At 45.4% G+C, this 14,836-nt stretch overlaps 1 protein-coding gene across 3 annotated transcripts in view; it reads left to right on the forward strand.

Annotated features, from left to right (window-relative positions):
• The window catches only part of LOC146338354 (interleukin-13 receptor subunit alpha-1-like), a 51,720-nt gene that overhangs the window by 12,365 nt on the left and 24,519 nt on the right, over window positions 1-14,836 (forward strand). For all 3 annotated transcript variants that reach the window (XR_014784794.1, XM_084813569.1, XM_084813570.1), the window contains exons 4-9: window positions 406-526; window positions 802-974; window positions 2,812-2,951; window positions 8,209-8,356; window positions 11,881-11,974; window positions 13,966-14,050. Coding sequence is in view for 2 of the 3 variants with exons in the window: in XM_084813569.1 (XP_084669695.1) it covers window positions 406-526; window positions 802-974; window positions 2,812-2,951; window positions 8,209-8,356; window positions 11,881-11,974; window positions 13,966-14,050 (761 nt within the window). In the remaining variant the exon portion in view is untranslated. The remainder of the gene's footprint in view (window positions 1-405; window positions 527-801; window positions 975-2,811; window positions 2,952-8,208; window positions 8,357-11,880; window positions 11,975-13,965; window positions 14,051-14,836) is intronic.

Below are 14,836 nucleotides of genomic sequence, written 5' to 3' on the forward strand. Positions count from 1 at the left end.
AAAAACATTAGAAGAGCTATAGAATATCCCAGCAACTTTCATATCTGAGAACTGGTGAAAACACTTTCGGCTGTATGGATCTTGAATGGTGAATTCTCTCGGAATGGTCCGGGGAGAGTTTGGGAACTCCTGTTTTTCGTACCTGCTATCTTCCTGCCCTACTTCCAACTTCAGCCTCCCATCTTCAATCACTTTAGAATGAATTATATAAACTAAATGTGTGCAGACAAGTTTAATTTGTGTAGCTGAGTTTGGAATGACAGAAGGTTGCTAGCCCAAGCCCTTCATTCTGGCCATTCTCAAAGACCAATTTCTGGCCTTTCAGCAGTTTTGCTCTGCAGACAGAGAGAGCCGACAAAGTCTCAGAAAACAAAGAGGAATTATGCTTTTGCTTTTCCTTTCCAGGTATTGCAGGTACAGGCGCCATTAATGTCAACTGCATTTGGCATAATGAACAGTATGTGGTGTGTTCGTGGCAGCGTGGAGAGAATGCAGATCATGACACCCTCTACAACCTGTCCTACTGGTTTGTACTTGAAAATATGTTTTTCTGTCTCTCCAAAATTATCTGGGAATAGATATGTGGCAGCAGATTCATTCAGGAGTGTTACTGGGCAGGATGACTTGTTTTAATATCCTTCTGCCAACTTCCAAAATAGCCTCCTGTCACAAGGCTTCAGATCTGTTTGAGGAAGCAAGCTTGGTTCAGTCACCATGTTTCTTCATGGTCTGTGGGCACTCGTGTGTTTGCCCAACACCACCCTGGTTTTATAAAGTCCTGATGTTGCTTTTCCCACCCAGGTATAGCCACCTGAAAAAACAACAGCCGTGCACAAATTACACTAAAGAAGGAGATTCCTTCCGATGCGCTTTCACCTTGGCATTGTATGGACGCGAACCTCTCAGTATTTCTATCCGAGGCAATTCCAGAGGCATTCAACCTGTGTGTATAGTGAAAGAAGGCTTGGAAGATGGTAGGTTTTTCTGTTGGTTGGTTGGTTGATGGCCTGCTTCATGCCAAAAGCCTTGGAGTAAGAAATGACGTTGAAAACCTAATGCCCATTAGAATATCTAAAACAGCCCTCCTGCTTTTCTCCCTCTCCGTCTAAAAAGCCATACATCATTTCTGTGTTCTGGGCTGTGTTCTAGTGCTTATTTTCAGTGATGTTTTAAAAGTTGGTCCCTTGGCATCCTTCTCCAAAACAATGATGAAACTTCCAGAAAATAGGGAAGGAAAGGGTTGGGTCACTGAGATCAGAGCAACACACCCACAAAGGCTAGGCTACACGCCCCATGGGCAGGACTATGATACTGGACCCAGTGCGATTGTGGAAACAAGCCAGTAATGGAGCCACAGTAAGCTGGAGAAGTCTGACTGTAAGCAGTCTCAGAAGAAGTGGTTTTTCAGTGATAAAATGCAGGGCTGGTGCTGAATGGCCATGATGTCACGGAAACACAGAGACCTCACCGCGCAGCCAGGTTGGAGTAAATAGCTGGTGGAAACACAGCCCAGGAGCAAGGGAAGCATCTCAAAAAGGCATGTCCCCTTTCCTCCTAACTTGAGAGAGCTGCTGGGACACTTACCAGGAAGGAGAGAAGGGCTTAGGGCAAGGCGCAGTGGGCAAGGCTTGGATGAGAGTGGGTGAGAGGTAGGCACCTGTGCTAGAAGGCCTTGCATTCCTGAATGGGAGCTGAAACAAGGGCAAGATTTCCCACCAGTGCCCTTGCTTGGAAGGTACAGCAAGCATCTTGAATGGGCATGGAAGGCTTTGCTGAATCTCCATAGCACGTGCGAGTGCTGCAAGAGAAGGCTGCTGGATAGCAGCTGGACAGTCCTGCATTGGATGCAGCAGACTCTGAGTGAAGGGGCTAACCAAGAAGGAAAGCCATGAAACAGGCAAGGGTCAAAGCTCAGGCAAGCAGTCAGATGCGTATGGTCAGCCTAGGGCAGGAGTGGTTGAGGTAGCAGGCAGAGGTCAAAACACAGGCAGTCAGATACGTCACACAGAGGCAAAGTCAAGAAGGAGTCCAAGCGTTAGTGCTACAGAGCATCCATCACGGGGCAAGGTTCAGGGGGCAAGGCAGAGACCATGGGATCTGCAGGAACAGTGTTGTTTCCAGCAGGGGCTGGGCAAACACTGACGGCTTTTAACACCAGAGCCTGAGCCCGACCCAGGACTCGGCTGCAGTGCATCAGAGCACTCTGTTCAGAGCCCTACTCATGAGGAGTCGCTTTCTCCTGGGGAGTCCTTCCATGTAGTTGGGCACCTCTTACAGCAGCCCTGCTGCTTTGCCTCTTAAGGCGACGATGCTGTCTGGGATTGGGGAGTCACTCATTCTCTGTTTCTGAAGCAGGGCTTCGCTCTTGCTGTGGGGATGGACCCGTGGTCCCCTGAGGGCTCAGGCTGTCTGTAGTCTCCTGATCTAGAATGTTCGATGGCATCATCTGTCTCTGGGAGCTCTAGCTCCTCAGAGAAGGAGGAGTCCTCCAGCAGGGGCATGACATGGACGGGGCAGCAAGTATGTCAGCACAGGAGAGGATGGTCCAGGGGGCTGAGAGGAGTCAATGAGTCAAGTACTTCCGTCTTGCTTTGCCCATCAATCTGTTGAGAGCAGCAAGCCTTCCCTCCTCTGGCTGACAGGGTATAGTCAGCAGGATGACCCTCGAAGGGGCCATCCTGCTGGAGTAGGGGGCGTCTGCCCCTTGCTACCTGGCTGGATCTGGTCATACAGATATGTCACCATCATGTTAATGTTGGATTTGTTAGAATTGTGGGGGATTTATTTATTTATTTATTTATTTTCCTTTAGGTTTACCACTAAAACTTGATCCTCCATCAATTATAAACATCACAAAGAGCAGTGACGGAGTATCTCTAACATGGACTCCTAGCAGATTGGCTGGCATATGCTATGAAGTAGAAATGAATAACACTGAATCACAAAAAACAGTAAGTTGTTCTCATATCGTACAGCAGAACTTCTGTTTTTATAAACAGAATTTTCTTTAGAGAGCAATCCTGTGGTCCCAGTAGAGCGTCCCGGGGACCATAGGAATGTTTGGAATCCCCCCTCCAAGGCCGTAGACACTGCTACAACCTCGGAAGGGGGCGTCTGTTATCTGATCCCTCCCCCTGCCCTCACAGCCGCTGTAGAAAGAACCATGCCAGCTGCTTTCTGAGGTCACAAAAGCGGTCTCAGAGAAGTCAGAAAGGTTGTGTGCCAAGGAGAGAGGTAAGGCCCAGATACAAAGAATCCTATGGCCTCTCCAGCCCCCCCCCCCCCGCACACCCTCCTTAGACAAGTTCAGAGGCCCATCTAGAGGAAAAAGCAAAAAATAGAGGGCAAAGAGGAAAAAATTACCTCCTTCATTCTTCTCACCCTGTTAGCAGCAGCCCAGCAGGGCACAACCAATAGGAGTGCGTCCTAAATATATTTCTTAACCATCTTGTTCCTCCTCATCTGTTGCAAAACTGCAAGGTAGAACTGTGTGTCAGCTGCATATTGGCATCATTGCAGCCCAAACATCCAAATGACTTCCCCCAGTGGTTTCATGTATGTATTAATTAGCATAAGGGGACAAGATAGAACTGACCATGTAAGATTGGAGCCTAAACCAGACCCAGCCAGGCATTCTAGAAAGATATCACAGTTGATGGTATTGAAAGCCCCTGAGGGTGCAGTCCTATCTGGATAGTCACCAGCCTCCAAAATCAGGACCCTCTCCTTCATGCCCCCACCACTCTGCATTTTGGCTAGACAGGATTTCACCCATGTAGCCACAGCTTCGGGGAGGGAGAGGGAAGGGAAACTTGGAGACCCGATAGGAAGGTGCGTACAGGCGTTTCAATGGCCTCCTTCCCTCCCCGCCTGCAGGACCTCCCCCTTTTCCGCATCTCCACACTCTGTTTCCAAGTGCGGAGACATAGCCGGTGCAGAGAGAACCATGCCAGCTATGATGGGCCGGGGCAGGGAGCACAACTTCTGGGCCCCCGCTCTCTAGGGGGCATAGGATTGCTCTCTGAGAGTTCCAGGAAAACTAGCGTGGTCACAGTCTGCCTTTCTATTCTGCTTGCCTGCAGTGGGCAGAATTGATATGTATAATACTACAGTGGTCATGCAGGCCATGGTTCTCAGAGTTGATGTCCATACTGCCCCCCTGATGACTTCTGTCTTAACAAGTGTCATTGAATCAGGGTCTGATGTACCATCTGGATCTGGGATGGCTGACTCTGACCGCCTGAGGACTGAATGGCGTGAGCTTCTAGCTCATGGCTACCATATGGAAGTAGTGGGTACCTTGTTGGCCTCCAGACAACCTTCAACAAATAGGAAATATGAAGCTGCTTGGAAAGCCTTCCATCACTGGTGCAGGAGGAGGAAGGTTCACACTCCTAGTTTGTTGCTTTCTAAAGTCCTGTTCTTCCTTCAAGAAGGGATGGATCAGGGTCTTAAATCTAAGACTCTGAAAAGTTAAGCGGACTCTTATGTCGAACATTTTGAGCACCAGCAATGGAATTCCATTTCCATGAGAAGGTGCTATCACAATGCACCCCCCACCCGAATGGTTCATTGCTTTCCTCATGAAAGCTCCACACAGAGATCAAAGCTTTAATGAAGGCTCTGTTCAAACATTTGCAAACAGTAAAATAAAATTCTTTTCTTATAAGATTCTGTTTTTAGTGCCTGTGGTCCCAGCTAGGAGAATGTCAGAAATGGGAACTTTTTCTATATGACCAGGTCTGTGTACCTTTCACAAGAACAAGATAGTTTTATGCAGAGAGCCATCCTTTTTGCCAAAAGTAAATGCAAGTCCCAGGAACTACGCCCTTCATCCTTTTTGTCACAAGTCTACTTCTCCCAAGAAACAAAACTGCCACACACTAGATATGCATAGGGCACTGTGCATCTATCTCAGGAGGATAGCACAAGTGAGGAGATCAGACTTGCTCTTCGTGACCTTTCAGCTATCCATCAGGGAAAAAGGGTTTCTTTGTCTGCTCTTGGCAAGTGGATTTGATGGTGAATGTGTATAGCCTACCAGACACAATGCTTACTTAGTTCCTAAGGGCCTAGCTATCCCGATCCATTGCGACTTCTGCCACTAAGAGGAAGTGATGGCCCACGCCAGAGGCAGCCTGCTGGGCCGAGGACTGTGGAGTCAGTTGGATACTGCAGCAAAGCCAGAACTCCGGACAAGGACCAGGGTGCTGATTCAAAGTACAGTAGGTTCAGGACCATAGTTATCATTCAAACAGATTCCAACCTGTCAACACTGATCTAGAGTAACCGCCACAGCTCTATTGTCTGATTGTGCTACATCCAGCTGGTTAATGGGTGGGTGTCTTTTCATGCAGCTCTTGGCTTCTTCTGGGCACGGCAGTTTCAGTTTGCGTGGACCTCTTTGTGAAGCATTCTTCAGGTCTTTCTTGATTTCTTGAGAGGAAACGAGGAGTCACTGGTTTCGGGGAAACCAGTGTCCAGTTGGATATTTGTTACTCCGTTACTCACCTTAGAATCATAGAATAGTAGGGTTGGAAGGGGACTATAAGACCATCAAGTCCAACCCCCTGCTCAGTGCAGGAGTCCAAGTCAGAGCATCCCTGACAGGTGGCTGTCCAGCCTCATCTTGAATGCCTCCAGTGTGGGAGAGCCCACCACCTCCCTAGGGAATTGGTTCCATTGTTGTAGTGCTGTTAACAGTCAGGAAGTTTCTCCTGATGTTCAGCTGGAATCTGGCTTCCTGTCACTTGAGCCTATTATTCTGTGTCCTGCACTCTGGGATGATCGAGAAGAGATTGTGGCCTTCCCCTCTGACAACCTTTCAAGTACTTGAAGAGCGCTATCCTATCTCCCTTCATTCTTCTCTTCTCAAGTTTAAATATGCCCAGTTCTTTCAGTCTCTCTTCATAGGGCTTTGTTTCCAGTCCCTTGATCATCTTCGTTGCCCTCCTCTGAACTCTCTCCAGTTTGTCTGCACTGTTCTTAAAGTGTGGTGCCCAGAACTGGACACAGTACTCCAACCAGTGCTGAGTAGCTGGGAACTAGTACTTCCCGGGATTTGGAAGCTATACTTCTATTAACGTAGCCCAAAATGGCATTTGCCTTTTTTGCAGCCATATCAAATTGTTGGCTCATGTTCAGCTTGTGATTCAGCTGGCATTTGTTTTCCTTTTCCTAGGTGCAGAACTTGGCATTTATCCCTATTAAATGTCATTCTGTTGTTTTCTGCCCAGCACTCCAGCCTATCAAGATCACTTTGAATTTTTTTTCTGTCTTCCAGGGTATTAGCTATCCCTCCCAATTTTGTGTCATCAGCAAATTTGATAAGCTTTCCCTGCATCTCCTCATCCAAGCCATTAATAACATTGATGAGCACTGGACCCAGGGCCTTGTTTTTTTCCAGTGGCTTTTAATACATAATATGTGTCCCCTCACAGGAAAGATCTGAATGTCCCTGATAGCCATGATAGTGCGGTCACTGAACTTGAGCCGGACATCCTAGAGAGTGAAGTCAAGTGGGCCTTAGGAAGCATTAGTAACAACAAAGCTAGCGGAGATGACAGTATTCCAGCCGAGCTATTTAAAATCCTAAAAGATGATGCTGTTAAAGTGCTGCATTCAATATGCCAACAAATCTGGAACACTCAACAGTGGCCACAAGACTGGAAAAGGTCAGTTTACATTCCAGTTCCAAAGAAGGGCAATGCCAAAGAGTGTTCAAACTACCGCACCATTGCGCTCATTTCACATGCCAGCAAGGTGATGCTCAAAATCCTACAAGCTAGGCTTCAGCAGTATGCGAACCGAGAACTACCGGAAGTACAAGCTGGGTTTCGAAGAGGCAGAGGAACTAGAGATCAAATCGCCAACATTCGCTGGATCATGGAGAAAGCAAGAGAATTCCAGAAAAACGTCTATTTCTGCTTCATTGACTACGCTAAAGCCTTTGATTGTGTGGATCACAACAAACTGTGGCAAATTCTTAAAGTGATGGGACTACCAGACCACCTTACCTGTCTCCTGAGAAACCTGTACGAGGGTCAAGAAGCAACAGTAAGAACCAGAGATGGAACAACCGATTGGTTCAAAATTGGGAAAGGAGTACGACAAGGCTGCATATTGTCACCCTGCTTATTTAACTTATATGCAGAGTACATCATGAGAAATGCCGGGTTGGATGAATCAGAGGTCGGAATTAAGATTGCTGGGAGAATTATCAACAACCTCCGATATGCAGACGATACCACCCTAATGGCAGAAAGCGAAGAGGATCTCAAGAGCCTCTTGTTGAGGGTGAAAGAGGAGAGTGCAAAAGCTGGTTTGAAACTCAACATTAAAAAAAACTAAGATCATGACATCTGACCCCATCACTTCCTGGCATATAGAAGGGGAAGAAATGGAAGCAGTGACAGATTTTACTTTCTTGGGCTCCAGGATCACCGCAGACGGTGACTGTAGCCATGAAATTAAAAGACGCTTGCTCCTTGGGAGGAAAGCTATGGCCAACCTAGACAGCATAGTAAGAAGCAGAGACATCACCTTGCCGACAAAGGTCCGTCTAATCAAAGCTATGGTTTTCCCAGTAGTAATGTATGGCTGTGAGAGCTGGACTATAAGGAAGGCTGAGCGCCGAAGAATTGATGCTTTCGAACTGTGGTGCTGGAGAAGACTCTTACGAGTGCCCTGGACTGCAAGGAGGTCAAATCAGTCCATCCTACAGGAAATCAACCCTGAGTGCTCATTGGAAGGACAGATAATGAAGCTGAAGCTCCAATATTTTGGCCACCTAATGCGAAGAGGAAACTCTCTGGAAAAGACCCTGATGCTGGAAAAGACTGAAGGCAAAAGGAGAAGGGGACGGCAGAGGATGAGATGGCTAGATAGTATCATGGATGCAATGAATATGAACTTGAGCACACTCCGGGAGAGAGCGCAGGACAGGAAGGCCTGGCGTGCTATGGTCCATGGGGTCACGAAGAGTCGGACACGACTGAACGACTGAACAACAACAAATGTGTCCCCTCAAACTGGGAGGGGTTTCTCCTCACTGGTGGAGACAGGAAATTTAGTTTAGCCCTGCCTCCAGAGACTGATGAGTGGATTAATCCTTTTGAATAAAACAATATTTATTACTCTAGTTATTTGTTTTAAACCTACAGAATGTCGGTAGATTATGAAAACAGTTTCTTTGTTTTCTCTTTTAAGCGTTACGAGGATCGTACCAGTGTAACCATTAGTCTCAGGCCCAATGCGTACCACACTTTCCGGGTGAGAGCCATTCAAGGCGATGTCAGCAGCCGCTGTACGAGGACATGGGGCCTTTGGAGTGATTGGAGCAACAAGGTGGATTGGGGTGAGAAGCATCTTTGTAATGAATGAGCCGTTTGCCTGATTTGATCCTGCTGAGCTATCTGCCTTTTGGGAACCTGCTGAGCCACATACTGAATGAATTGCCTGGATTGATTTTTTATTGAAATAGTTGATTGAACTGATTGTATTTATTCTTTGAATTAACTCCTTGGAATCATTCTATTTTATATTGATGAATTGCCTTATCTAATTTTAGAAAATTATTACATTTGATTTTGAAGGACTATACTGGGCTAGCTCAGATTTACTAGGTACCTAATTTATACTATCTTTGATATGTGCTCTTGATTTATGTGGTTCCTTGTAGAATATTTTATGGAGGTACAAAATCATCAGGTTAAAATTACAGTTTTTTGTCCTGTCCTGAGTATGAGTGGGAGTCTACAAGACACCAACAGACACCTGAGGGTGACTTATTCAGGTTGGAGTTGCAGGACCTTGGATAGCTCCAAACAGACAAATCACTCCAATGGTCAAGAGCTCAATGGAGGCCTTTTATCCCTCTTGGGCCAGTATACCTCTCCCAGGCGATCAAACTTTCAAGCCAGCTCTACTTTAGTGTGGTACACAGTATTAAAAATGGCATAATAAGAGACAAATGCTAAAAATAAGAACTGTCAATATCAGCCCACAAATTATTAAATAAACCAAATACTCGCTGAATTTTTAAAGAAGGTATTATGGCCCTTTTGAAAACAAGGTAAAGCTTCTTCACATATTTAAAAGCAAGTCACTCTGAAGTACTGAGGCCACCACAATAAAATCTCGGCTTGTTGTTTTCCTGCGTCTTGCAATGAGAGCTTATGAAGTAGGGCTTGATCACCTGACTGCAGCTGGAATGCAAGCTGATACACAGAGGCATTTGGGGGCTCTGGGACTGAAGCCTTGCAGTGCAGCCCTAACTGCACCAGTGGTGAGAACTGGAAGGCAAGCAGAACAGTGACATTACGTTCATGCACATGCATTTGTAAGCACGTGCGCTAAGGTCAAGAACAATAATGTGCACTAAGGTCAAGAATTAATTGTGAACCGCCCAGAGAGCTTTGGCTATTGGGTGGTGTAGAAATGTAATAAAAAATAGGCATTAAGGAGCATGAGGCCCCCTGGTGTAAAGGGGGCTGGTTCGTCAAGCAAATCTGGCTTGTAGGGTGGGTGAAGAGGTGGTCCGGTTTGTGGGTCTCTGGCTAGGGTTTGTGCTGACAGTCTCAGTGTCAGAGTCTGGGGTCAGCAGCTCTGCAGCTTGCTCTGGCAGTCTCCCTGAGCCAGCTGGTTTCTCCTCTTTGACCTGACTGCTAGTCAGGGACATGACACTTACAAAGGAAAAATAGCAACCAAAAGTTAATAGGTGCCAAGGATCTTTGAGAGACGAATGAAGGAATTAATAATGTGGTATCACCTATACTCTATCAAGAGCCTTTTTCTAGAGAACATAAACTTTTTGAGAAGTTTCAGACACAGGAAGAAAAAGATGAAAGGTTTGAGACATAGATAACCGATAGAGATTTGATGTGGGGGGTGGTGGTGGATAAATTAGTGACAAAGCTGTATAAAAGTTTAGAAGAAAGGGACCACAAACTGGGGTGGGGTGTGGGGGGACTGAAAAATGTTTCTGAAAACATTGCGCAAGTCTGGAAAGTCAAGAAAGCCTGGATGAAATTGGCTATCCCTTAATCAGAATGACACTGTTACTTGGCACATGACCATATTTCTGTTTCATTGTTGGAAATCTTGTGCTTGGAAAGATCAAGCAGGGGTGATCTATTGGGACATAAAGTGCCGCTGGTACATTTATTGAAATCATAGAGGAACTATAAAAGCATCATTAGCCCCTTCATTTCTTCCCTAGAACCAGTTATTTAAAAATTCCTAAATGTAATAAATTCTATGAAGATACCTGATTACTTTATAATGATCAGTTTCCCCCACGTCCCACCCCACTATCTTCAAATCAAACAGTTTCTTTACAGTAATTAGGGCAACTCTTTTTGGATTCACTATTTAACGACGAGGAAGGACAGCTTATTATGAAAACACTGCAGAAGAAAGGGCATTATCTCTGCTGGACACACAAAGAGATTTCTACAAGACAACATGGGACCATGTTTTAAGATTATCATTATCTGATACCCCTAAGGCAAACATCCATGCCAGTTTAAGAAAATATTCAATGTGTAGTTTACAGATGTTATATGACTCCAGCCAGGTTGAACCGAACATGCCAAAGAGATTTATTTGTAGGAAATGTCCACACACACTTTCTATAATTTCTGGTGGTTGTATTACGTTTTGGGGTTCACATTCTGGATGAGGTCCTCACCAGATTTCAAGTAGTAATCTTAACCTTAATCCTCAGGTGATATTGAAGTCTGGATAGGAGAATCCCACAAATAGCTACATCCCTTATTATGAAGGTGCTGCTGGCAGCTAGAACTGGTTCTGCAAGAGTCTGGAAATTGCATACCATGCCAAATACGAAAGAGTGGTGGATCAAGACAATGGAAATAGCTAAGACGGATCTGTGACCCCAGTGAAAACATGGCCGTATAGTCCAGAACAGTGTCCTTGCACAGACTCTGGAAGCCACATGAGGATCAGCCACCTGACACTGAGTCAGACCATTGGCCCGTCCAGCGCAATACTGCCTACTATGACTGGCAGTGCCAGGTCTTGGACAGAAGCCTTAGGTATATCCTGCTAGCTGATCCTTCATGGTAGAGATACCAAGGATTGGCCTTTGGGCCTCTGTATGCAGTGCTCTGTGACTGAGCCTTGTCCCTCCTCAACCTGATGCATCTGGCAGGTCTGGTCGGTGCGAGGTCAAAGGCACCAACGCTGTGCTCAGAAATTCTGCACTTAGTGGTCATGCCTCACAACTCCTGGCGCTCTGCATATCCAGATCTTAAAGAGCCGACAGGAGGGGCAGCCCTGGGTGCCGTGTGGATGACGTTGAGGAGAGCCTGACTTGGTTGCACTGAAAGTCTTGGCCTTTTGATGGCCTCTTAGCAGGGTTGCACATCCTCTGTGCCAGAAATCTAAACTCTGTGCCGCAGTAGAAGGCCTTTTCTGTGGTGGCCCCCACTCTATGGAACTCCCTCCCTAGGGAACTCCGCCATGCCCCCACTTTAACAAGCTTCCGTTGCGCATTAAAAACGTGGTTGTTCAGGCAGGCATTTGGGCTAGGTTAGGGTATTTTTAGAAAATGTTTTTATTGTAGAATTTTATTGTTTTAAACTGTTTTATTATACGCTGTACATCGCCCAGAGTGGCTGGGTGACCAGCCAGATGGGCGATTAATAAATTTAATAATAAATAAATAATAAATAAAAGTAGTCCACATTTTGCACCAAGAAAAGCTGAGAACTTCAGCCATCTTCCCTCAGTTTCCAATATGTGACTTAAAGACATGGTGGGGAAAAGCAGCTCTGGGCTGTTCTGTCATCATTACGGCTTTTTGATTCCTAAACTGGAGTTGTGTCCCTGATTGCCTGCTGTTCCTTGCTTTTTCAGATGAGACAGACAACGCATTTAACATCTTTTTATTAATTCTCATTCCTTTATGTGTGACAGTCCTGCCTATCATTGTGCTAGTTTACTGGAAGAGGTAAGAGACTGATTTTGCACTCTTTGTATACCACATGTATATTTTTCCAGAGTAGTTCCCCTTCTGTTTAATTCTTCCTATAAACTTCCCATATTCTTCCTATAATGCAGTTCCATTAGTAGTGGCATCCAGAGCACTGTCTGGTCCAGTTTCAGTTATTGAGGCCCAAGGATACGGAAAAGGTGCTTGGCCAAGTCTGGTCGACCACCTGTGTGCTCGACCCTTGCCCTTCATGGCTTATTACATCTAACAAGGAGGGGATGTCTGGCTGGGTCGAGAAGGTTGTAAATTCCTCCTTGAGAGAGGGAGTGGTGCCTGCCTATTTAAAAGAGGAAGTAATCAGGCCGCTCCTGAAAAAGCCTAACCTGAACCCTGAGGACGTTAACAAATATACACCAGTGGCCAGCCTGTTAGCAGGTGGTTCGTCTGCCCAGCTAGATGATGTTCTGCCTGTTCTGGAGGGGGTTGCACTCCCCCTAAAGGATCAGGATTGTAGTTTGGGGGTGCTCTGGGACCCAGAATTGTCACTTGAGGCACAGGCGGCACGGAGCACTTTTTATCAGCTTAGCCTGGTATACCAACTATGCCCTTATCTGGACAGAGGTAGCCTAGCTACAGTTATCCATGCTCTGATAAACTCTCATCTGGATTAATGCAATGCATTATAAGTGGGGCTGCCTTTGAAAACAGTCCGGAAACTTCAGCTAGTCCAAAATAGGGCAGCAAGATTGTTAACAGGGACTGGGCAACATGATCACATTACGCCAGTACTTTTCCAGCTGCACTGGCTGCCAGTCCATTTCTGGGCCCAATTCAAAGTTCTGGTATTAACATTCAAAGCCCTTAATGGCTTGGGGCCAGGTTATCTGAAGATCGCCTCCTCCCATATGTGCCTGCTCAAACCCTAAGAACATCCTCAGGGGACCTTCTCCGGGAGCCCCTGCCAAAGGAAGTGAGGTGGGTGGCTACCAGGAGGAGGGCCTTTTCTGCTGTGGCGCCCCAGCTGTAGAATGAGCTCTCTAGAGAGGTTAACCTGGCACCTACGTTGTATTCCTTCCGGCGCCAGGTGAAGACCTTTCTGGTCTCCCAGTATTTTAGCATTTTAGTTTCCTTGTCTTTTAGCTTTGGTGATTTAAATCTGTATTTTAAATTTCTGCATTGCTGCTAGGTTTTATTCTGGTTGTACTGTTATATTGTGGTTTTAAGCTTTCATATTTTATATTGTTTTATGCTGCGCTTTGTGGTTTTAATTTTTATGAACCACCCAGAGAGCTTCAGCTATTGGGCAGTATAGAAATGAAATAAATAAATAAAATAAACTGTAGAGCTGTTGGGCATTTGTGGTTAAGGGGGAGAGCTTGAGAATTATTATACATGACTAGCTATCTAGCTAGCTGTCTCCGTGTTCATACATACGCTATTTGTTCATTCTAGTTTGCAAGCTTGAGAGGGGAAGTTATCCTTACCTATTCTTGCTTCTAGAAGCTCTGTTCCAAGATGAAATCCAAATTAGATTAAACTTATAGATTGAGATGTAGCAAGAGCTCGAGTGTTTGAGAAAAGCAGGATCAAACCATGTTTTGCTTTCACTGTAAAATGCTATATGGAGCATGTTGTGGAGAGTGAAATAAGGGATGTGATAATCCTGGCGTGCTCTGGTTCTATGTAAATAATCTTCAAGTACAACCTTGAAATTTTAGTCCGCTAAACAATATCTGCTATCCAGAATTTAATTCTTCACCTTTTTTTTGCATTCTGAAGGATTAAGCTGCTGATTCTTTGTAAATAATAATTCCGTGTAAATAATTCCATGTAAATACTTATGTAAATAATATGTAAATAATTACATACTTATATGTAAATAATTATATGTAAATAATCCTCAAGTATAGCCTTGAAATACTGTTTAGTCGGTTAAACAATGTCTGCAATCTAGAACTCCTTAATTCTTTGCTCTTTTTCTTTTTTTCTTTTTTTTTCACATGCTGAAGGATTAAGCTGCTGATTCTTCCAACAATTCCTGATCCTGGAAAGTTTCTGAGACGAGCGTTTGAAGAGCAAAGTGAAGATCTTCAAGTGAGTACCAGCCAGCTGAGCTTCCACCTGATCTCACAAAAGTCAACCTAATGAGTAGCTTAAAGAAACACAGTCTCAAAGACTGGGTTTGGGCGACACAATAACCCACGGTGGGTTAATTAACCCACAGTGGCGTATTTAACCCATCGTGGGTTATCGAGTTGTCTGTTGGGAATTTTTTTACCTATGATGGCTTATTTGCCCAAAATAACCCACATCGATAACACACGGTCTGCAGCGGGGGTTATTTAACCCGCTATGGGTTATCATGTTGTCTGTCGGGCACTGTGGGTTATTTTGCTTGCCTACAGAGTTGCGCAGCAAGAGCAGTTCAGCTCGCTGTTCTGTTTTTTGCGGGAGTTCTCTGTTTAATGGAGACTCCCTGACAGTTTGCTGTGATAGGGCAAAGAGCGAACATGTTTTCCCCTGGTTCCCCCATTTCCCCTCCATTTTCCTTAGTTGCCTGTGTTCCTCTTCTTAAATTTTCCTTTTTAACTTTTGCACAATTCCTTTTTTGTGGGAAGGCGCTATATCGCTTTAGCGAATGAGCGATCTTTCAAACCCCTAAGGTTTGGGGGTAATTGCATGCAGTTTCTTGGTTGGATCGAGTGCCTCCTCAGTGGGGAAGGATGTGTGTGACATTTTCTCCCAGTCCTGCAAACCCCCAGCCTTTAAAGCTGCAATCCCTTTTTTGGTGCACTTGGGATCTCCGGTCCTGGGTGAGGGATCCTGCGGGGTTTGGCTGGTGAAGCAGGTGCCCCTCAGAGGGGCTGTGTGTGAAGTTTT

The sequence above is a fragment of the Heloderma suspectum genome, chromosome 9 (assembly GCF_057233095.1).
Source record: "Heloderma suspectum isolate Gila_16-S chromosome 9, 16-S_ref, whole genome shotgun sequence".
Classification (NCBI taxonomy): Eukaryota; Metazoa; Chordata; class Lepidosauria; order Squamata; family Helodermatidae; genus Heloderma; species Heloderma suspectum.